The sequence below is a fragment of the Pimephales promelas genome, chromosome 19 (genome assembly GCF_988280905.1).
Source record: "Pimephales promelas chromosome 19, fPimPro1.hap1.1, whole genome shotgun sequence".
In the NCBI taxonomy this organism is placed as follows: Eukaryota; Metazoa; Chordata; class Actinopteri; order Cypriniformes; family Leuciscidae; genus Pimephales; species Pimephales promelas.
The window spans coordinates 26,550,623-26,574,737 of NC_142787.1; the positions used below are offsets into that span (position 1 = coordinate 26,550,623).

General features: G+C 39.2%; 1 protein-coding gene across 19 annotated transcripts in view; it reads right to left on the reverse strand.

The window, feature by feature from the left end:
* Nucleotides 1-3,209: 3,209 nt before the first annotated feature.
* nrxn2a (neurexin 2a) overlaps nucleotides 3,210-24,115 on the reverse strand; it is a 368,720-nt gene continuing 347,814 nt past the window's right edge. For 10 of the 19 annotated variants that reach the window (XM_089124014.1, XM_039694077.2, XM_039694086.2 and 7 more), the window contains 5 exons: nucleotides 22,824-22,995; nucleotides 20,000-20,089; nucleotides 16,380-16,708; nucleotides 8,527-8,605; nucleotides 3,210-6,071 (listed from right to left, as the gene is read on the reverse strand). In XM_089124014.1, the coding sequence (XP_088980140.1) occupies nucleotides 5,275-6,071; nucleotides 8,527-8,605; nucleotides 16,380-16,708; nucleotides 20,000-20,089; nucleotides 22,824-22,995 (1,467 nt within the window). In that variant the 3' untranslated portion in view covers nucleotides 3,210-5,274. The remainder of the gene's footprint in view (nucleotides 6,072-8,526; nucleotides 8,606-16,379; nucleotides 16,709-19,999; nucleotides 20,090-22,823; nucleotides 22,996-24,115) is intronic. The other 9 variants (XM_089124017.1, XM_039694085.2, XM_039694082.2 and 6 more) reach the window with 3 other exon arrangements.

Consider the following 24,115-nt stretch of genomic DNA (forward strand, 5'->3'; position numbering starts at 1 on the left):
GACTATTATGGCATGCCCTTTTAACATTTAAAAGCTAAGTTTGACTATCCACAATTAGTGAAGTGGATATAGTTAACACTTACAGGCCTATAAATACTGCATGTGTTAGTTATTAATAATAATAACAATAACAATATTTACATTGATTGATTCTTTTATTCTGATATAACAAAAATTGTCCAAAGCGCTGATGAGATACCTTTCTACATTCCTATTTTATTTTTTTCAGAGTAATGAGTAAATGTACTCTCAGATGTCAGAGTAAATTTTATTTTAATGATTGATTAAAAAAGTAACTTGGATAAAATTCAAGCCTCTTTCATTTAAAGGTAAAAAATTACATCAAATGTAAAAGTGAAGTGACGACCTGCAGTTAACCAACAGTGCAGACACATTAGCAGTGAGTAGTGAACACACACCCGGAGCACAGGGCAGCCATTCACTGCGGCACCTGAGGAGCAACTGGGGGTTAGATGCCTTTAAGGACACCTCAGTCATTTCCAGCAAAACCAAACCATTTCGCCACAACTGCCCCAACAAGATGTAATGGTGCAACCCAGCTAGATTGATGAACAGCAGATGGCAGTCTCACGCTTCTGCAGGTTTTTCCTTCAGTCTCAATCCAGTGGCATCTTCTCCCCTCTGTCTTTCCAGACAACTATTTTTTTTAATCAAAGGGCATACAACGACAGCCTTCTTAGAAAAAACAGCAAAGGAAAGTTTCAAATCTTGCTTACCTATCAAACACTTTCATTTCAGTGACATTTGGGAGTGGCTTTTAATGCATTTCCTCTGGCAGGACAGGACAGGCAGGTGCTCTGGCAGAAGTGAAAATTGGAGTTCCATCTACTTTGTAGAAAAAGGGGCAGCAAGTCGGCTACTAAATTATTCATCAAATCACAAATCCAGGGCTCAGAGACGAGTTCAGAAAGATGTGGAGTTGAATTGACATCAGAAGGTGCTGACAGATTTTCCTCGTCTTTTGTTCTTCGTCTTTCTTACTGTGGGTTTTTTTTGATGATGTTTAAAACTAACTGTGGCAATAAGTGATAAACCTTGCCTTGCTTTCAGTTTCAAAAGCTTGAGTCTTCTGCTTGAAAATCACACATTCTTTCCCAATATTGATTCATACAAGCTTGAAGGCTGATGTTAGTTGGGTCTTATCTGTGGACACCTTAAACCTGAATGTTACAATCTCTAACAAGCTCTTGTTATCTATCTATCTATCTATCTATCTATCTATCTATCTATCTATCTATCTATCTATCTATCTATCTATCTATCTATCTATCTATCTATCTATCTATCTATCTATCTATCTATCTATCTATCTATCTATCTATCTATCTATCCATCCATCCATCCATCCATCCATCCATCCATCCATCCATCCATCCATCCATCCATCCATCCATCCATCCATCCATCCATCCATCCATCCATCCATCCATCCATCCATCCATCCATCCATCCATCCATCCATCCATCCATCCATCCATCCATCCATCCATCCATCCATCCATCCATCCATCCATCCATCCATCCATCCATCTATCTATCTATCTATCTATCTATCTATATTCCTTTTGACCAAATCCTTGTGATTTGCATGTATTTTATAAGACAAGATTGGTACATTTTACATCCACCAGAATATAATTGAAAACACAGCCACTGACTGAATGAAAACACTCATTTAACGAAATGCAGTACTTAAGTGTATTTTGTGTATAATGAGATACAATTTACTCCTCTAGATTTATAGAAGACCCAGAATAATGATGAAAACAGAAGTGTGTCATTGCCAGCTTTCATCCTTTGAAAGGCTCGCTCCAGATATAGCGTTTTCAGTCTAAATCTTTTCCAAAATCAAGTTGCCTCTTATTCCAGGAAACTGCTCTCCATAAACACACTTTTAGCTCCAGTCTTTAAATAGCTCAAACTGTACTGCAGCGTGTAGTTAGCTGAACAAGTACCTGCAGAACATAATATAGAGTGGGTGCAGAGAGAGGGGAAAGAGAACGTGGGGGCCGCTCTACAAGACCATAAAGGAAGAGTGTTGTTTAGAGGCCTGTCTACCTCTGAGCAGGAAACTAAAGGCGTCTTTGTATTAGAATTGACATCAGAAGAATTATTATTATTATTACGACCAAGCTCTACTTAGCCCTATCGCCTAACAACTACAGCCCCTTTGACTCCCTGTGCCAATGCATTGATGAAGTTAACAGTTGGAAGTGCCAAAATTTTCTTCAGTTAAACAAAGACAAAACTGAAGTCATTTCGTCGAAATACTCCACACATGACACCCTTTAGCGTCAATATAACACGCAGAACCCAAGGCATCATACAGGCGACTAGCATCCTTTAGCGTCAATATGAGACGCATAGCTGTGCATTTACTGAATCAGCACTGTGCCACTGTTCGCCCGACCGTTTTTATTTTATTTTTTATTCTAAACCGTTTTAATTATTCTTATTTGTTTTGATTATTTTAATTTCTTCTGTGTAAAGCACTTTGAATTCAACTACGTGTCGTGCTATATAAATAAACTTGCCTTGCCTTAGCAGTATGTGGAGTGTTCGGTGGTAGGAACTCATCAATATATAAGACCAGATGATGAAATTGCCATGTAAGACAAGGGCTTGAGTTCACAGCATGAGAGTTCTTACATTGGATAAACCTTGTAGGCAGGAAAGACACTGGGAAATAATGGTTCTCTAAATCTCTTCTTCGTTTATGTTCAGTTTTAAATACGAGAGTCTAAAACTTTAGACAAGAACAAATTAGGTGAAGATTTCATCATTTAATCACCTTTATGTTGTTACTGTGCAACATAAAATTGTATATTTTGTTCCATTTGCATGCCTTTTACACAATAGAAAAAAGCCTTGCATTTAGAAGAATACTAATTTGATATTAGTATTAGTACGGGTGACCTACACTACCATTCAAAAAAGTTTTTTTTAAAGACTCTTATGATCTACAAGACTACCTTTATTTGATCAAAATACAGTACAAACAGTAATATTGTGAAATATTCTCTGAAATTTGAAATAACTGTTTTCTGTTTTAATACATTAAGAATGTAATTTATTCCTGTGATGCAAAGCTGATTTATTCAGCATCATTACTCCAGTCAATTGCTGCTTAATATGTATAACTCTTTAAGGCAAGATTTTTATAAATAAAAGAGACCACACTAAACAAATCAGTACGAAGTATAGAACCAAGTGTATTTTTCCCTCTGTCAATGTACACATATTTAGATTTCATCTCACAGTAACACTTTACAATTACATTAAGAACGGGAATATACTTTGACCAGCATAGGTAAATGACAATTATATCTTAAAAGAACAAACAAAATCAATAAACACACAAAAATAAAAATAAACTGAAACAAATTGCCCTGTCGATGACGTAACAAAAGAAAGTAGTATGTAGGAATGGAGGTATGGCTAGTTGTAATGCTTCATATTTTACCAAATTCAATAAAATCCCAAAACATTTTTCCCCCCCAGAATTTTACATTTGAAAATCAATTCATAGTTGAAGTAATATCTTTTCTTAATAACATTTTTTTTTCATTTGCAGAGAAAGGACTAAACAAAAACCTCTTTGTAATAACAAGGAATGTCAATTCAGTAAAACCATATTTTCAAATGTGAGAAATATCTAGACAGTATACTGTGTTTTTTTTTTCTTTCTTTTTTCCCCCTCCTTTCCAAGAGGTGTCCTTTGATACAAAAGTCTGGACACAAGGTTGTGCTGCTTTATCCATAAAAGTCTTGTCTTTTACGCTCTCCTTCAAGGTTTGGGAGGAGGTGAGCTGGCATTCTGATGAGAACAAATTCCTTTTTTCCCTCCTAGAAGAGACTCAAAATATGATTTCGCCTCTGTTCTCCTTATCCCGTTTGTTTCAGTGTCTGTAGTCTCATTCGGATGGGTATTGGGCTGTAATTTCACACCATAGAGAATATAGGAGGCAAGAGAAATAATTCTCGTAGTCTTGCGTATATCTTTCTCATGCCGGAGGACGAACGAGGACAAACACTCACACACACACACACAAGCGCACGTACGCATTGTATGCACGATACACACAAACCTGTCTCCCGAAGTGTTTTCAGCAATGTCTGTATTTACATAGATACATCTTTTGTCCAAGCTGATGTTCAGTTCAGGACAGTCCTGCTTTCTGAGGTCTCTTTTGTCTGCGTCGTGTTCGCCCACGGTGTTATGAATCCCTCCGGGTGAGATGAGAGTTATCAACTTTATGTATTTCATATCAAAATACTCTCATGGAAAGCTGAATGTGAATACATCATGCATGGAACACAATTAGTAGCCTAGCAGATCACAATGCTTCGACACCATGGAGAGAGAGAGCTGGGCTTTTTAAAGTTCTAACAACCTTCTGAGCTTTTCTACACCTGCTGGTGGAGGTGTCGCTGTCAAAGCAGGCTTCGCCGTCTGATCTGCGATTGTAAGCGAGAACGTGTTTATGAAACCATGGCGAATAAACAACAAAGAAAGAATTAGATTCATGTGTTTCAGATAGATCCTCCTAATTTCTCCACCTGACAAAAGATATCCGAGTGGAAATGAATTCAAAGTATTTCGGCTCTATCAGATGTTATTCGCCGCCTTTTCAACCGAACACGTTTTTTTTTTTTTTTTTTTCACCTTCCAAAAAATGTGTCAGATTTAACATCTCCACAAGAACTGATGGGAGCATCTGCTCGTCTCGTGCAAATAACTAACACAATCGCTTCTGTTCTTCATAAATGATTACGACGAGGGCCAGTAGAACATCTCGATTTCATAGCTCTGTGAAGGTTATATTAAATAAACGTTCAGGAATAGCACCGAAATCAGTCAAACCGGCGGCTTTTCTCTCCCTGTCCATGGTGTTTCGTTACCCTCCTGTGGAGGCCCAGACCACGCAAAACATACATTTTTAATCGCAAAGAGGGCATTACATCATCTGGAATGTAATGGAAGAATTTCTTTAGACATGATAGGGATAAAATTACATACAACAATGGCTTTGCAACGAAAGGAGTATCTATCCGTTAGGGCCTTCCTCCTCATTCCCCTACGGGCCCATATCTTTCGGTGGCAGAAAAACTTTTTTGGAGAAGTAAACAGAAGATTGTGTGGCTTAAATGCTTGAGGATGCAGAGGAGGTGGTTTGAAGTTTTCAAATCCTCAGCACACTTCCTGTCTCGAACCTCCTCCTCAGCCTCTCTCGCGCGCGCTCGTTCACTCACTCAGACGTAATACTCCTTGTCTTTGTTCTTCTTGCCCTTGGTGGTGGTTTTGGCGATGGCGGCAGTCGTGCTCGGCGTCTTCTCCTTCACCACGGCGCCGTTGCTTTCGGAGCCCGGGTTGCGGCTCTGGTCCACCTGATACGAGCCTTCATCTCGGTTGCGGTACTTGTACATGGCGTAAAGGAGGATGAGGATGCAGAGGGCGGCGGCCGCCACGATGCCGACCACCATGCCCGTGGTGCTGCTGGACTCCCGGATCACTTCCACGGCGCCCGGCCGGCCCTTCTCCATCAGGTCGGTGGGGTGAGCTGTGGGCACATGGGGGAAATCAGGCGGGTAGGTTAGACCTGGAGTGTGGCGGGAGGACGGGGCGGGTGGCAGGAGCACCTGGTCGCGGGTGTTCATTTTGCCCGCGGGGATGTGGAGCTGGTTGGGGTGGGTGGTGGGGGCGGGGGCTGGAGGACGGTGGTCACCTGGGCCCTGGCCTCCGCTCTTGCCCACAGCGGGGGGCGGCGGCAGGACTGTCCTGTCCGTGACCATGGGGGAGTTTTTGTAAAAGTCCTCGTCGTCGGACTCCGTCATTTCTCCGGAGCCGAAGGCCGACACCTCCATGGGGTCGCCGCAGTCCTCCTGGTCCGGAGGGCACGGCGGACGGGGGTTGGACAGAATGAGGGACTCTTTGGTGGTTTGGAGGGGGGTCAGGGAAGTGGGAGGGGCGGGGATGGCGGGGTAACGGGTGGCCATGGGAAGGGGGTCTTGGGTGTCCACGGTAATTATGGGCAACACAAGTTCACCTCCTAGGATGAGAGAGGAAGAAGAATTAGCGAGGACTCGACAATAGCTACAGGCGCACTCTATTAGTTATAGAATTATAAATCAATTTGTTATGTGCAATTTATTCTAGGACAAAGATTCTACACAATATTCACATGAAAAAAAAAGACCTAACATAAATATGTCTAGTTTACTCAAATAACATCTATAAAAAAAAGAACCAACTCATATCTTGAGTAGCTCTTGGCTCTTCTTTGGTTAAACAATATAGCAAACCATGGAGTTTGGGTCACTTACATCAACAAATAGGCCGCATGATTTTTGCATGGAAAAAAAGCAAATTACAAAAAACAAAGGTGTGTAAGATGGTCCCTTTAAAACACAACTTTTCTCCCCTTTATACTATTTGACACACTCATCTGTGTTCTAGGCTTTTCATCTAACTTGTATAAATACAGAAGTCCCTTTGCAATGATAAAATCCTCTGCATATGTGCATTCTGTGATAAATCATTTAAATGCTGTGTCTCAAAACTTAGTAAGCGGCAATGCCTATATAGGGGATCATGTTATAAATCTTACTACAATATTGATTTGACTAATATGAGATGCTCTTTAAAGGCAAAACGTCATAAAAAGAAACTAACATGGCCCTCACACAGTGACGTGCATGAGACTCATTCTGATTCTGATTTAGCATGTGGTTAAGCTAACCAAAACGCTGCATTTTAATTTTATACTCTACTGTTCAAAAGTTTGGGGTTAGTTTTTTTTAAAAGACCTTTTTTCACAAGGATACATTAAAATGTGACAGTAAAAACTAAAATATTAAAGAAAAAATATTTATATTTCATGTAAATGCTGTTTATTTGAACTTTTGTATTCATCAAAGAAAAGAATTCCATACATATTTCCACAAAAATATTCAGCAGCACTGTTTTCCGCATAAATAATAATAATAAGGAATGTTTATTTAGCACCAGTTTAGTAACTTTATTAAGTAGAATTTGATTTTTTTTTACTCTATTTATGATCAAATAAATTATTTTTCTTATGAGCATAAGAGACTTCTTTCAAAAACACTAAAAAATCTTTAGTTTCTCAAACTTAAGACATTTTTTAATAACAATTATTTAAAAAAATATATATACATACTCCATCCTCTAACTTGAATGAAGCTTGTCGCATGACATTATGGGACAACTTTATCCATGAAGGAAACAAGCTATACTGCTTTAAATTACATGTACAATGAGTTATTTTTGAAGGTTTTTTAACCGACAATTTGAGAGATTTGTTTTTCGCGTCACTCAAACGAGGCCCAAACAAGCCAGGCAGGCAGCTGACTAGATTTTGAGACCTAGCCAAAAAATAGTACTGTTGTACCAATTATTTAATAAGAAATGTCAGGGTTAAAACATTTAATTTTCCAACATTTTGTTCAACTAAAATAATCTGAAATGAAACCAAAGGCTTGGACAAATGTCAAACAGCAACAGCTGATTTTCCAGATGGGCCATCAGAAAGAACTCAACAACACTGAATGATTGCAACACTGCACAATCACAGAAGCAATAGCTGAGCACAGAGTATTAATTCAGTGTACTACACGTGCAACAGTTGAATGACCACTTAGCGTTACAAATAGACCATTTTACAAGATGTAAACAACACTGGTCCTGAAACACTTCCTGTTTCAGTTTGTAACTGTTTTCTTTATTTCACATGTAACTTTTTGATTCAGTTGTAAATGTTCTGTTGGTTGTATTTTATCCCAGCTTTTATGTAGTGTTAAAAAATTGAAACAGGAAGTGCTTCTGGACCAGTGTTGTTTACATCTTGCAAAATGGTCTATAGCCCAGATAGTAGGAGAAAGCCACCCTTTAAGAAATATAACCATTAGCCTAAACATTATTTATTTAATAAATGATCAGCTGAGCTCATAGTGTTTGTAAGGTTAATATGGGGGAAGAGTGCTAGCAGATAAACATTATGGGAAACATAATTCTGAAACAAATGATAATGTAAAAATGATTGGTTACATCTCATTTTAAGGTGGCGTAGTTCCATTGTACTGAGTAATATTAATAAACAACATGTACTTGCTATAGAGTTTAAGGTTAGTTACTTAATTGTGTATAATTTCCTGTTATTACTATAGTAAGTACATGTAGTAACATAACTATGTCACCTTAAAATAAAGTGTTACCAAATTACATTTCAGATCCTTCTGATGAATGCTATTTCCTGAATATTTGCAAAACATCATTTTATGTCATTTTATGGAATAGTTTAATTTTACATACTGTATAACCACCAGAAATGATCAATGGAACTGCACTACATCCAATTGAAATATATCTGTCATTAAACACCTCTCCTAAATAAAAAAAGTCTTCTATTTAAGACAGTAGTATGATCATCTGAAGCTTGTGTAGGTCTGTGTGGTTTCAGTGCTGCTGTATGTGTGTGTACTCACCAGTGCCAGGCTCACACTCCTCCAGATCCTCGTCATCACTGGGACACTCGGCTGACGCCACCAGAAGGTCATCTGAGTTCTGAAAGAGAGAACAGATTACAGGTTCTTTTTCCAAGTCTGGAGGCAGATTCCACTTAATCGGATTTTTCTACAACCTTGAAAGTTGTGACAGTTAGCTTTCGTCATATTTGGATACTTATGTCTCAGGGGCTGATTATATTAAAGCTAACAAATTTCTGCTTTTTTTACACAATAAACCCTTTGACCAACTTTTTAAATATAGTTTTGCCCTCGACCCAGTCTTTCATAAACTATGAAATTCACTATAAACATATGAATTATTAAAAACGTAAAACTATGACTTATTTAAACAAAAACTGGAATAAACAAAGAATTTCAATATTTATTGAGATTCATCGGGAGCGATTTATGATTCTGCCGGTGGGTGCTCACCCCCAAAAACCACTAACCCCCCCCCCCCCCCCCCCCCAATAGACAACGCATTCTCATCCTAGGGCGTCATCTAACTGACACTTTTGACCATGCGTCTAAATCTGACGCACATGGCAACCTTTAGCGTCAGTTAGATGACGTGGGTAGGTTTAGGTCTGGGGTAGGGTTAGCGTTAGACCACTAGGAGGCGCGTCTCATGTTGACGCTAAAGGGTGCCATGTGCGTCAGATGTTGACACATGGTTAAAAGCGTCAGTTATATGACGCCTTGGGATGAGAACGGGCTGCAATAGATTACCAACCAAATTTAAACATCTTTATTCACATCTTCTTTTCATGAAAAAATTATAACTGGGCTAAGCAAAGCTGCTAACAATGACTATTTATATAACTAGTTTTCAAGAATGCAGTCTTTATCTCCATGCAATGGTGTGTTTGATGAATTCATTAAACAAAAGCATACCACACATAAACAGATTTTTATTCACTTATTCTTCGTGTGAGTGTTGTCTTAATTACTTAATGCAATTTATCAGGTGCACAAAATAAAAACAAAGGTTGTTTAAAAACAAAGGTTGTCAGGTTGTTATGTCGTAACGCCTAATATATGGTCAGAGAGGTTCCTGAATTTCAATAAATTTGCTTTTTCAATCAATTTTTGATTGGTTAAAATCAGAGAATGTTTTATTTCAGAAATGTTTAAAATATAATTTCCATCACATCTTAAATTGTGTGGTGGAAATGACATTTTACAACACTAGTAAAAATACTCAATGACTTCCAGAAAAATGAAAGAAATCTTCTGTGATGCATGTCAACGGGTTTGATTGTACTAAAAGCGACCTACTGTTGAAGGAACACCCATTGGTTGTGGAGGAATTTATATGATGTCGTGATGCTAGACCAAATGGCTTTGCTGCCCCTTGGTTTGACCTGAGTTTGAATTAACATTCCTGACTCATACCTCACATTCATAAAACATGTAATTGGATCTGGGCCATGACTGATTTGGACCCATCAGTTTGTCCTTTCCCATCGAGAGGTCAGAACAATTTCGCTGTTCACTCGTATGGGCATATTTATCTGTTTGCGAGGCTGGGAGGCATCGACAGAATGAGACTTCCCTTGCGATCCCTAGATGAGGAGGTATTCATTGATGGTGACACCAGGTTTTGCATTTGTTCTCTCTAATTTAATACAGACACAAACAAAAGACAGAGCTAGAGGAATACCTTTTACATATGCATATAATGAAAATGTTCATGGTAAACTATTCAATAGGCAATGCATGGTTTCCATGATGTGATTACTGAGATAATACGTTTAAACCTCTTCATTCGAAACCCGATAAGATTCTGGCTTAATGTATGCAAATGTGCTTCACCTCTGCATTTAAATACATTTAATTTTGACCATGATTGACGTAACCGAATTGGCCTGCAGACAGTCTTAATTGGTCTGGCTGAAATAGTCTCGTATTGATCTAGTCCTCATTTTGTTTGTGTTTTTTCTTGTCCTTTGAATGTTCACTATTGTCAGCTACAAACACTTGGAACTGGCCAGGGTTAAATTACTTTCGAAAGTAAGCTTATTGAGGAAAACATCCTGTTTCAAAGGCTTTCCATCATATCAGCAGTGTTATTATGCTTAATTTACGCCAAATAAACAAAACCATTTCATGTCCACGACATCTATAGCTAAATTATGCTGAAACGGAAAAAAAAAACAATACCTTAAGACAACAAAGATTAAATGTACAGACTTCTGGCTTATTTTAAACAAAAAGCCAATCTTTGAACAATTAAAGCATTTACTGAGACTAAAGAAAAGCTAAGATGAATTTGCTTGGTTTTTGAGTCTGGTTTACAAATACTAAAGACTCTGACATTTCCAACCTCTAATTAAAAGACGTATTGCAGCATTAGTTTTGCCTGACTGCGTTTATTAAAGGATAATTAGCGCGCTTCTTATCTGCACTTTTGCACAATGCCTGTGTGTTTAGTGAGACAAGTTTATTAAGAACACTGGAATTGCAGGTTGTTTCTTGATACGTGCATACATTGCTTACAAATTCGCCATTCGCTCATTTTTTGATATGACAAAAAGAAAGTCAAGGACACTTTCAATATCCTAATCCTTAAAAGGGAAGCATAGTGTTATTGTCAGCTCGATCAAGGGCTTCCATAACATACTCTATTGGCACAATTTCCAAAACGGCATGACATGAGCTGTGCTACATGGAGGTTCACTTCAAACGAAACACATATTTAAGGTGAAATTTGAGCTTGTGGAAAACCAATCTCAGAACAAAAGATTTGTGCTTCTGGATTAAAAACAGCACAAGCCACTAAAATGAGGCTGAAATACTATTTGATTTGACTTTGCTCTTCAAATATTCAGATGTTTTTCCTGCACATTCAAGATCTGATGTGACAACATGACATCATGACTTTTGCGTAAACATACACGCCACTTTCAAGTCAAGTGGCGTGTTATCTATACCTACTTTGAGCTACCCGTGTGTATCCGCGTGTATACGCCATTAATGTCCGAGTGATTCCGCGTGTATGTACACGCCGTTAAATGTCCGAGCGAAACGAAGCGATCTACATGCGGGGAGCGATATTTTTTTTCCTAGGATGGTAGGACAACACTCATAAATGCTAATAACCCCAGTGACGGGTAGGTTTAGGGACGGGGTTGAGGTAGGTCATATATTTATATATACAGTAACGTAACGTTAAGTCAACGGTGTTCATAAACACGCTGAAAAGCGATTATGGGTGTTGTTGATAGCACGCCAAAAATGGAAATATGACTTGGCGCGTCATACACACGCAATTTCAGTCTGCGGTGCGTTTCCCGAAAGCATCGTTAGGCAACGATGGCCGCATGTTCCGTCGTTACCAATAGAGTTCAATGGAAATTGCGACCAACTTGCGACCATAGTTGGCTAACGATGCTTTCGGGAAACACACCCCTGGATATGAGCATTGAACCTTATGTGACTGGTTCAGAATGCGCTACATAAGCAGAAAATCAACATGATACACACAGGGGCTTCGGTCAGGGGGTAATAGTGGAACTATGTAACAGGCCAACACATTCTCATCCTTTGGCTTCATATAGGTGACGGCAAATGACATTTCGTCGAAATACTACGCACATGGCACCCTTTCTCTGTGTAAACAATGAGTGACATACAAGCGAGAGAGATCACCTCCGGCGCATGCGCAGACCGTAAACCGGTCGACACAGGTAGTTTTTTGCCGCCTACTTTGATTTATCATGGTTTGTAAAAGCGTTAGCCTGGTTTCTATCGGGTTATCGAAGAGCGTATATTTATACTATGACAGGAATGCATCTTTAGTGCACATTTAAACACATCCAGACAGGGCGAGCATCTTGCAGGAAAGGAAGAAGGAAATTTACGTTTACATAAATTGTGAGTTTGTTCAGAAATATCAGGGCACAGTTAAAGATAGCCCAAAGTTATCTAGCTGGATAAAGTGGGGTTCTACTGCAATTGTGAGAATGATTTGTGATAGTCTTGTGACAATCTATATATATGTATTCTCTCAAAGAAGGAAATTGAACACAAACATACTCTTTCATGACCCACAAAATGATAAAAATGTCCTCTCCTCTTGTGCAGCAGAAATGGCTCAGTAAAAACGCTGCATCTGTAACTGCATGAGATGATAATATATGAGCTGTACGTTTCCAACTGACATGTTGCAAGCTTAACCACCTGGGGTCCACGGTATCGCCGGTGATACCAGCTCACAATTTTTTGTTTTTCACAAACCACACATAAACGTCATTATCTCAAAACTACAAAATTTTACATACATGCTGCTGACATATTATTGTAGCAGAGTTACAATACTGCTGAATACATTTTAACAATACTTTAGCCATGAAAATGTCACAAGTAACAGAAAAAAGCACAAATGTCAGAACACCTCCAGGACCTAGAGAACACCCCAGACCCCTAAGGGTTAACATCACAACCGACATAAATGAAATAACACACTCGAGTCAGATACGCAATTTTTTTTTAAATGAAGTACTTGTGTTGCCATGTTTGCATGTAAACGGCGAAAACAGGTCATTTCAATAAGCTGATATTTGTGAGTTATCAGCTTACTGTGGTGCATGTAAACTATTTCAATGGTAACTGCAAATCCACCTTTTGCTGCCTCAAGTCATCATGTTTTTTCTGAATTAAAGCGATCCATTTGCTTTGTTCTGTAGCTTTCGGCAGTCTGTAAAAATATACCTCAGATTATGTAGTTGTACAGTCAATCGCAAAGCTCTTTGCCGTTTTAGAAGTGTTTTTCACAGCATTTGTGCATTTTTGTCACTCAATGGGCAGAACCATAATCACTCCAAATGATCGACTCATCGATTTCAATACTGTGTGACATTAGCTGCTCTGTGCAGGATCAAATCAAATGATTTCAATAGGGACATTAGCATATTGCTAGGCTAATGCTAAATAGGAATCTGCATATTATTAACTCACTATTGATATTGGTCTTATGAACATAAAATACAAAGAAAACAAATATTGGTTAAAGTAATCTATTTGAACTACACATATCTAGAGTGAATGTAAATATAGTTCATAAAGTCTATACATTTTTGGTGCTATTCCATATAAATGTCTTACTCATCTTGAGGAGAGGTGCACTGGAACTTCCTCGACACTAAGCTGTCTCACTCAAATCCCCATTTCTATGCTATTGCTTTGTATGACTATTTACACCCAGGACAGCACGGATTAAGAGTGATTCACAGCTCACACATGTGAGAGAATTTGTGTTCTTGCTTCTAGTAGCTATAGATCTTGGCAGTTTCGTTATGATTGACACTGATTGTTATTGAGCTTGGCCTTTATTCTTATCAACGTGCATCTCCTGATCAATGGAGTTGAACACCACATGAATAAAGGCTGACAGTGGGGGAGGCAAGCGCTGCTAACTCGCTACCAATATGTGATGAATGGGGGGCAGAGACAACACACACACATGTCAGATTTGACGCTCAATATTCTCAATATTAATAGCCTTGTGCTTTAGCATTTTACAGATGCTGCTGGAGGATAAATAAATAGAAGATTTTAGGCTGTCGATAGGCATGACGAATTGCAGGGCTAGGAACAACAATGGTCAAGTCTATGCTTTAATGACAAGATAGAAACCAGCATGTTTAGCAAATAAAACCTTATATTTACATAAATTGTGAGCTTGTTCGGAAATATCAGGGCACAGTTAAAGATGGCCCAAAGTTGGCCATTGATAATGTGGGGTTCTATTGAAATTGTGATATTCACAATCCTTATATGCTCTCATTTCAAACTATTGCAAATGTAAAATATACATTTTGTAGCATTTTTAACCTTGTAAAACTAAAAAGTAGTGCTGTCAAACGATTAAAATATTTATTTGCAATTAATCACATTAATGTCATAGTTAACTCGCGAATAATAGCACATTTTAATCTATTCTAAATGTCTCTTGATTTCTTTTTGTCACATTATTTTTTCTCATTTTAATACTCTTATCAACATGTAAAAATGGATCGGCTTGCTTTGTGTAATTGTTTTTTTATTGAAAACAACGTTGGCATATACGGTGTTAAATTTCGCACTAACATTCTTACTTGGAGCAAATAATCTCTCACACAATGTAACACTGTCCATCAGCGAGAAAGAAATACTGGCGAGGTCCTGATATTGACGAGGGGGCGGAGAAGTCGCATCAGGTGGGATTTCAAACTGGACGTGCTGCGATGATGATGGCTCAGTTCGCAACGACAAAACACACAGAGCACTTTGGCCTTGTCAGTGGAATTTGGCAACTTTTAAAAGTAAAATTTCCATTCAGAATACACTCTCAGAAAAAAAAGGTACAAAAGCTGTCACTGGGGCTGTATCTTTTCAAAAGCTTTGTATCCAAAGGCTACATATTGGTACCTTGGTGGTACATATTAGCACCTAAAATGTGCATATTAGCACCTGAAATGTACATTTTAGCTCATGAAATGGACATAATAGCACCTAAAATGTACATATTATCACCTAAAATGTACATATTACCACCTAAAATTGACATATTACCACCTAAAATGGACATATTAGCTCATGAAATGGACATATTAGCACCGAAAATGTACATATTAGCACCTAAAATGTACATATTACCACCTAAAATGGACATATTAGCTCATGAAATGGACATATTAGCACCTAAAATGTACATATTAGCACCTAAAATGTACATATTCACACCTAAAATGGATATATTAGCTCATGAAATGGACATATTAACACCTAAAATGTACACATTAGCACCTAAAATGTACATATTATCACATAAAATGTACATATTAGAACCTCAAATGTACATATTAGCACCTAAAATGGACAAAAGTTTACCTTTTGAAAAGGTACAGCCCCAGTGACAGCTTTTGTACCTTTTTTTCTGAGAGAGGGCATCCATTTTGGTGTCTCGCACTTGTCATCCACTCAAAATGTAATGTTAACAAACTATTTGGCTGGCTCGCAGTCCCAAACAAGTGTGGGTGGCTTGCCTGTTGTTTTGTTTCCGGTCTAACTAGATCCGCTCGCGTTTTGGACGACGAAGCAACAAAACGTTCTCGCGCGATGCAAGCCATTGAAATGAATGGGTTTTCATAGCGCAGCTCCACATCCTGTTGCAAAAGCAAAAAAAAACGACAAAGTATGCTAGGCCAAAAAGACCATTAATAGCGCGATAAAAACAGTGACGCCGTTAAAATGGGTTTGCGTTAACGCCGTTAATAACGCGTTTAAATGACAGCCCAACTAAAAAGCCTTTTCCCACAGACAGATATACAGTAAATTGTATGGTAAAATAAATGACCCCCCTTAAAAAAAGTGCTTTAATCAGAAGTAAAAGGAGGATGTCAAACTGGAAATAATGACAAGTGGATAGAAATTTAACCGTTCAAATGTTTGCTTTCATAAGAAAAGTGCTACAGCTCTAAATATGTTTTCTCGAGGCTTAGAAAAATAATGACTTCAGAAAAATTGCAGGACCATTCAAAGGAAATGTGACTAGTAAAATACTACGTGTGGGAGGAATGAAAGGGAAAGTCTATGTGGGGGAGATATATCCTGACACATGCGAATCTAAGCTTTATGATTCTTCTCCTTCAGGGCCTTCCAGATGCAGAGTGACAGCTCTTTTTCAAGCAATACACGACAGATTTTATACCCCAGGGTGGTTTGTCCTGTCAGCTCTTTTATTTCTGATCACCAACCGGACATCTTGTAAAACAAAACTCTTTATAAACGCAACATCCTCCCTCACATTCAAGAGAAATGTGCACCTCTCTCCACCGTCCCATCCTCACCTGTGTAATGCTGTCCTTCAGGCTGGGAGAGCGCTGTCTACGGGTGGTGGTGGTGGCCATGGTGGTGGTGGTCTCCATTATGGTGGTGGACATGTCTGCCGCAGCCGGTGGGGTGGCTGATGTGGTCTCTGTGGACAAGACAGAGGGTGCATCCCCAACCAAACGCAAATTTCCTGCCACCTGGACATTCGGATCCCCCTCGGCCGCCAGTTTCAGCACTTGCAGCCCGTTATAGTACAGGCCTGAGATCTGGCCCTGGAACGACCGCCCCTTATCCTGACCTCCCACTTTTATGGCTGCCTGGCTGTTGAAGATGGTCAACTGCCGACCTGGGATGCATCAGAGAGAAGACGAAGAGAGAGCAAGACAGAGAGAAAGAGAGAGAGAGCAGCAAAAAACGACCATTAGTACAGGCTGTTTTTGGCGTCACAGGTAGGATGTGTCTAAATCAGCTGATAACACTTTTAACATTTGAACCTGGTGATGGAAATCTCCAATTCTAATGGCTGTCGTTTCTGACCCGGATAGTGCAGGAGACAAAATGTTGTATTAAACATGATGGCAAAGATCACTCCCGGAGCCTGAGGTGGCTCGTCTATGAAAGGAGGAGTGGAAGAGCCCTTATCATTATAGAATAATGGCTGTATATTATCATTTGAGTCTCATTAAACTAGTAAGGCTTGAGCTGTGGATAATGAACTGAATAAGGAGGACCAAATTGGAAAACAATATTTATGAGTATGTAAAGAGTTTTGGATATGTTTTATTCAGAGACGGAGGCCTTGTTGATGCTAATCTGCATGAATAAGTGTCATCTGCCAGCTCAAATGTTAATGTGTCACTGAGGCAAGAGGAGTATCTCCTCCATCCCCACGAATACACACACATAGGGGGTGCAGACACACACACACACACACACACACACACACACACAATGCCTCTGCGTTAAGGATTTTGTCCCCAGAATCTCCATTGTCACCAAGTCATTTTCCATAGAAAATACCACTGGTTGAATTGATAATTTAGTTAAGTAGTATCAATATTATTAAAAACTTCAGTGCTGCAACAGGTAGTCACAGCGCTACAGGTTTGATTCAAGTGGTTTTGTATTAAAATGGCGAGTGTTAAGCAATTGGGCCAAACTTTAGATATAATTAAATGCCAACAAAACCTTCAGAATTACTACTTAAAGAGGAAAAGGATGGTTAACTCAAAGTGCCGTTTCCTTTGGCCACTAAGTGCTGGACTGCCGCCATCCATTTAATCCTGATGAACAGGTACTCTGACACAGCTGATTATGAAGTGGGCAGTTGTTATCCCCTCTGTGAGAGCCACTTAAATGTTTAATGAAGGATTGCCATTTAACACAAGTAGGGTCTCAGTTTTAACAGTTGGAAATAACCAAGTTTGACATGAGCACCGAGATAAAAAGACCATAACCTCTGAAAGGTATGTCGTAATAGAGTGGGAAGAAGCCAGATGGACACTTTCCACTTGCCCGTGTACTTTTATTGTACAGTGTAACAATTATTCTGATATACGGTGACATAATACAAAGCACCAATGAGAACAATATAATATAAATGCTCTCTTTATCATCTCTGTGATAGCATTGCATGGGACTTACAGTGGCAGTTCATCCACAATTCTGTCATCATGTGCTTACCTTCATGTTGTTCCAAACCTGTATACAAGTTTCTTTTTCAGATTTTATAAATGTATTTTTATATTAGGTCTGTTTTGAGTATTCAATTAAAGCCAATTAGGACCAAATTGACATTGGACTCCATTGACTTTCATTTAATTAAAAAAAGTTTAACTATGAAAAGCTATTTTAAGCTATCCGTGTTCAAAAGAACACTTTTAGGATAGTTTTTATAGTTAAAATATCAAATTGTTTGATTCGGTTCTCGTTCATTGGAATATAGCGATCTAAAATTTCCCTGCGTACGTTTGGAACGACATGAGAGATTTGAGTTAGAACGACAGAATATGATTATATAGGTGCATTAATCCTTTCACTGCTTTTAAAATGTGCAATTAGATTTCATTTTCTCGCATGTCTGGAAAAAAGGCAAAAAAAAGGTTTTCCTGTGATTAACTCAAGGTTGGACAGATCTTTTCTTTGCAGCTAAATGTATGAGACCCAGTGACAGAGGTTAGAACATTTAATGGAGGAGAATGAGGAGACCAAAGAGCCTTTGAGACACAGAGCAGGAGGCAGACACAAAAACCCAGTCACTCAGTAAATCGTACCAGTCATACAGGAAAATTTGTGTCATTATCATTACTTATTACACATGTTAAAGGGACATTGTAAATCACATATGAATGTGCAAAGGCTGACAGCAATTTTCCTCTCATTTGGGAACGAAAAAGTTTTTCGTTAATATTTAGACTGTTTAACCCTCTGAGTTAGTTGCGATTTAGGGGGATTTAAGATGGAATTAGCTTTAGTTTAGTACCCTATTTATATTGAGCGGTGTAAATCAAATCATACTAAGAGGAAATACTCATCGCAAATATATATATATATATATATATATATAGACAAAATATGTTAGTTAGATGCAAAAGGGAGAGCTAAACGTCTGAAAATGACTTAGACAAATGTAGAAATGAACTTTGGATCACGTTATACTCTGCATGTTATTGAGTTCAATCAACAAAGGTATGCAGACCTGGAAAGGTCAGATTTCCATTAAAACACTGTGCAAGTGTATTTGTTTTACACTTAACATTTAGATGTGATGTTAGCTCAGCACATGAACAGAAAAAGAAGTTTGCATATAGATGAAAAAGGCGCGGCCAACCAAAAAGTCTGATTACTTACACATCCAGTAGAGCATTACTGCAAAATATTCTTTGATAATGTGCTGACGCAGGTGTCTGAGATTGTTTCTGTTCTTTAATAACTGAGAAGGTTTCTTGGGGAAAACCAAATACCATGCAGGATTCATCCGTTTACAGATGTCTCACGGGACCAAAGATTACTACACGGTTAAGTTTTAGACTATTAAGCGAAAAGTCTGTTTTGCTTTCATTAGACTCAAAGGGTTAAAGGGGATTTTTGAAACTTTATTCTGATTTTAAGTGTTAGAATGACAAAAAAAGCAATAGTCCCTTTAACTGCTTGGGGTTGGAAAAGATAATTATATTTTTCTTTAGTAAGAGTTAGTGTTGCTTTTTTTAGCTTTTTTAAAAATCATCGTACTTCAAAATTAGCGAAGTCAGAGGGGATCACAGAAGGAAAACATAAGACAGCAAGAAAAATAAACTATTTACAGACAGTTGTTGCAGTTATGGTGCGTTGTTAAAGGGTTAGTCAGGGGTTATGTTTAAGATTAAACCTTTATCTCTGAAGTGGTGCAGTTCTAACTTAAGAGTATGATATGAAAAGCACAAGCCACATGGAAATGACCAACTGGATTTAGCTTGTATGTGGGCAGCCACAATTCACAGTTTGTTTTGGCCCACTGTACGCCAATGGAAAAGGTTGGATTTTTGTGGACGTTTATTATCCGAAATGGCTCGCAGCTTTGCGGTTTTAAGGGAACTGCACCTCTTACAGAGCCTTAATAAGTCATTAAGTCATTGTTTAATTAATCCATTTTTATTACCTTTGTCGAGTAGCCACTCGTCAACTACCCGACCAAGTCTGTATGGAATTCTTTGCCTGGCTATTGCAAGCCGTTCATTATCAATGTTCCCTTCAAAGAATTTAGAGAGACAGATAAGAGGTTAATATCTGGAAGTTCAAGCGTCACATGGTTAAAAACATGGCAACAAGACTATCAAGTTTAGCAAGTTAGGAAGTCTAAACGAGCTTTATGCTGGCAGTTATGTTGTTTTAAGGTGGATTGCACTTAGTTATTAGACAGTTTAGAAGCTTGAGAGACTAATTAGAGCATGTTTAATTCTGTTTAGAAAGCTTTGAGGACATATTTAGTGATCGTTTATCTTCTAGTTTTGGTCTGTTAATTGTGATGTCATCTCAGCGAATAACACTTGAGGAAAATTTCATACAGTCAAAAGGACAACAAAGATATCAGTGATAACATGTCACATATATTATAAAGTGCAGCTCTACAATGGTAGTGTTCGAACTGCTCCGGAAGACATTTTCTGGTCTCTACAAGAAATCAGAGTACGAACAATGCAATCTAGTATCAGCATCTCGAGGTACCTGCATAAATTAGCACACGTGTAATTACAAAAAGACACAAAAGCTGCAATCGACTCGGTGTCATGGCAGCCAGATAAGAGACCGTTCCCTTTTTCTGACAGATCCCTTCATCAGAGCTAAAATGAGCTTGCGGGTCCTGTTACTCACATTTAAAAGGACAATCTCTTAATTTCACCGTTTTCTCTTCTCTGCTCTCCACCGTCGTGCTGTTAAAATCCGCATGTTATCCTGATACCTCTTATTACAATGGCTCGGTCAATATTTTTTGCCACGCAACAACGTTTACGTCTTCTAAAATATCTTAGCAGCAGCCGTGACATTTCCAAAACCTTTTCTTTTTCAAATACCGCAGAAATTCAGACACAGCCCATTAATAAGTCATTTTGCAGTTAAAACGGTTCTTTCTTGAGGAAAGATGTCGGTATGCCATGTGTTACCAGAATTCTTTTGACACACCACATACTGTGTCATGTTCCCTCTGTGACAGTCGTGTGAGATACAAGCCTTTCCGTTATTCGTCCTACCCACCCTGCAACCTGAATGAGGGCCAAACCACCCACTCCCATAAGCCTGTTAAAAGAGCTCATGTGTGGCAAATTCTGTGCTGAACCTTCAAAGAAAACTTGAAATAGGTCTCATCCGTGAGTAAGCGACAAAAAAAGCAAAAACAAACCAATCAAGTCTGATGCATTGCTATTCACCAGATTCTTATTTATACGGCGCGCCGAGCAAAATGCAGAGCCGAGCGGTCAGCTGTGCCCGTGTCCGCGGGGAGCGGCAAATCTGCCACCGGGGAACATATCCGCTTATCTAATCCTCCGCTTTAATTAACTGAATTAATCGAGCCCGCTAATCTAAGCCATACACAGCCAGCTTCGTTTACACACGTGAGCTTTGCGAGTGTTGGATGACACGCAAGACCAATATCATCGTTTTTAAATCCCCAGGATGACAGGTGCCACATAAAAGCTGTGCCATTCCATTTAAATGCGCATAACTCAGTTTTAAAGGAAGCATGACATGACTGTGACGACTTTGAAGCTGGGCTTTATCCCTGCGCTTTGGAAAGGCCGCCCCATCTGACTCTCACCACCTGAGGGGGCTTAGGGGGAGACTTGGCGGATGGGATGCCTGTGTCGCAGCAGTAGAAAACCAATTTTCCCTTTCAGAAATCAGACCAAATCTCAAGCCCGAGCCGCAGGGACGCAGCGCCATTCAACCTCTGGCAATTTCGAAACAAGACCCCACACGCAGGGGTAGAAGGAGCATAGCAGGTGAGCCGAGGCGCCGCTTTATTTGGCTTGAGCTGTATTTTCGCAAAGAACTTCTTGACTCTGCACTAACCTGCCGTGAAGCAGCACATCGGAGAAACCGATTGAAAAACGAGGACGGCAAAGACAGGATTGCTATTAGAGACGGAGAAAATGTCTTCCTGTGGAACAGCATCTGTGAGAGGAAGGCAGCTCCCTGAGCACACAGTGGGGAGAGAGAGAGTTTGCTCAAGTTTAATTGGAAAGCACACAAGGCCAGGGGACCGCAGTGCGAGATGTTTGTATAGGACGGGGACGGTTCACGGGAGCGACTACTGCAGGGTTGAGATCATCAATCAAGGCTCGTTACAAAAAGTTTAAGGCTGTGCAATATCAGTTTACGGCGCAGGCTATACCACAACTTGGGATATTCACAGGTACAAAAATCAACCTGCGAGAGGTAAAAAATGAAAGAGCGCTTTGTGGTTCAAAGTTCGCACGCAGTTCAGGGATGGTGGATCTTCAGAGACACCTTCATCAGCCCGCCTAGAGAAAAGCTGGCTGAAGTTGAGAACTGTAAAGGATCCAAATCCATCTCGGGCTGAATGTATTAGGCAAGGCAGCTTGGGGGGAAATGTGTCAATTTGCATTTGTTATTAGATTGTGCATGCGGTGGTTATCGAGGCGCTGCATGTGGTGACTCATAAACTCTTGGAAGAGTCTGAGGGTAAAAATGGCGCACTTCAAACCTAAATAATTTGCATTTGAAATTATAAATCAATTTGTAACCCTCAATGAGGCATGCCTCCAACATGGATGAGTGCTCCAGGCCAAGTGCTTCAAATGACGTCGCACTGATTTGCGAGTGGAAATATACAGTGTCTCTCTCTGACCCCATGTGTCCAGTCCCAGGGAAAGCTGCTCCCAGTATTTCTACCAACCACACGTGTAATGGGATCTCCCCCCCCCACTCCCAGATGGCTATCCCCATCCTCTGCGGGGACTTACCTGATGGGAAGCGCTCAATGACGGGCTGGTTATCCACTTGGAGGGTGGCGTTGCCACCGCTACGTGTAAAGCGAACCACGTGGTACTTGCCATCGTTCACGGTAACCGCAGGCTCATCTATGGTGATGTCATCTGTGCCCACATTGAAGATCACGCCGACCTTCCCTTGTTCCTGTGTAAGAATGGACAATTTATTTATAGGTGGAGTCATGATGGTTGACTAGTCGATAGGAGAGGTGACTAGTTTATTTAATTTTTGTCCAAATTAACTAAATTAAAAGACACTTTTTCAATATCACCAATTTATTTCATCCTTTTAATAATAATGTCCAACAGCATGAACACGTATACATCACAGGTGTATTCTTTTTTTTCGTTGACATTGTAGTGGAAACAATAAAATATTGTACCATAAATGCACACAATTGTATATTTTTTGACGCAAGTGAACAAAATTACAGCTTGTTTGGAAATTAAAAAAAAAAAAATGTTAAAAAAAAAATCAGCCCCTGTGACATGAGTCCCATAAGTTCAAGAAACCACCATATTTACCACATTTATTTTTTAATATATATATATATATATATATATATATATATATATATATATATATACACACACACAGGGGCTGATTTTTTATTATTATTTATATATATATATATATATATTGGAGAGCATTATGCTGACAGTTAGACAGTTTGCAAAGTAAGGTTGCCTTAAACAAGGAAGCCCTGCAATTAAACGGATTTCTTTAAGATTAGTTGACTAGTTGTTCAGGCAACCACCAACAAGTCGATTTTGAAAATATATAGTTTTGTACGTGGATTTAACATGCACCATCACAAGACCTAGTATTGCATGTGACAATAAAATGAACTGAATGATGGCAGGAACGATGGGAAATATCTTGTGAGCAAAGAGAAACATCTGGTCATGGTACAGTGGCTCACCCTTGGGTGAGGAGCTCAGCAATGTCCTTTGTAATGCAGGAGGGGAAATGGTGTGTGTGGCTCCGTTTTGCATTCATCACCGCTCTTTCTCACAAAGGCAAGCGCACACACACACACACACTCACAGACTCGCCAGCTACTGACATCCTGACATGTATAACTACTGACAGTTTCCTGCTGTTTTTATTTTAACAGTGATTCATTCCCCCCCAAGAACACTTTCACCTGCCACTAGCCAACTCTGGGGGGCGCACTTGAGCGCTCAACACCTCAGAAATGCTACCTTGTTCTTATAGTCACATTTTTAGCGTGTACCATGCTGCTATACCACAGCTTTAGCAT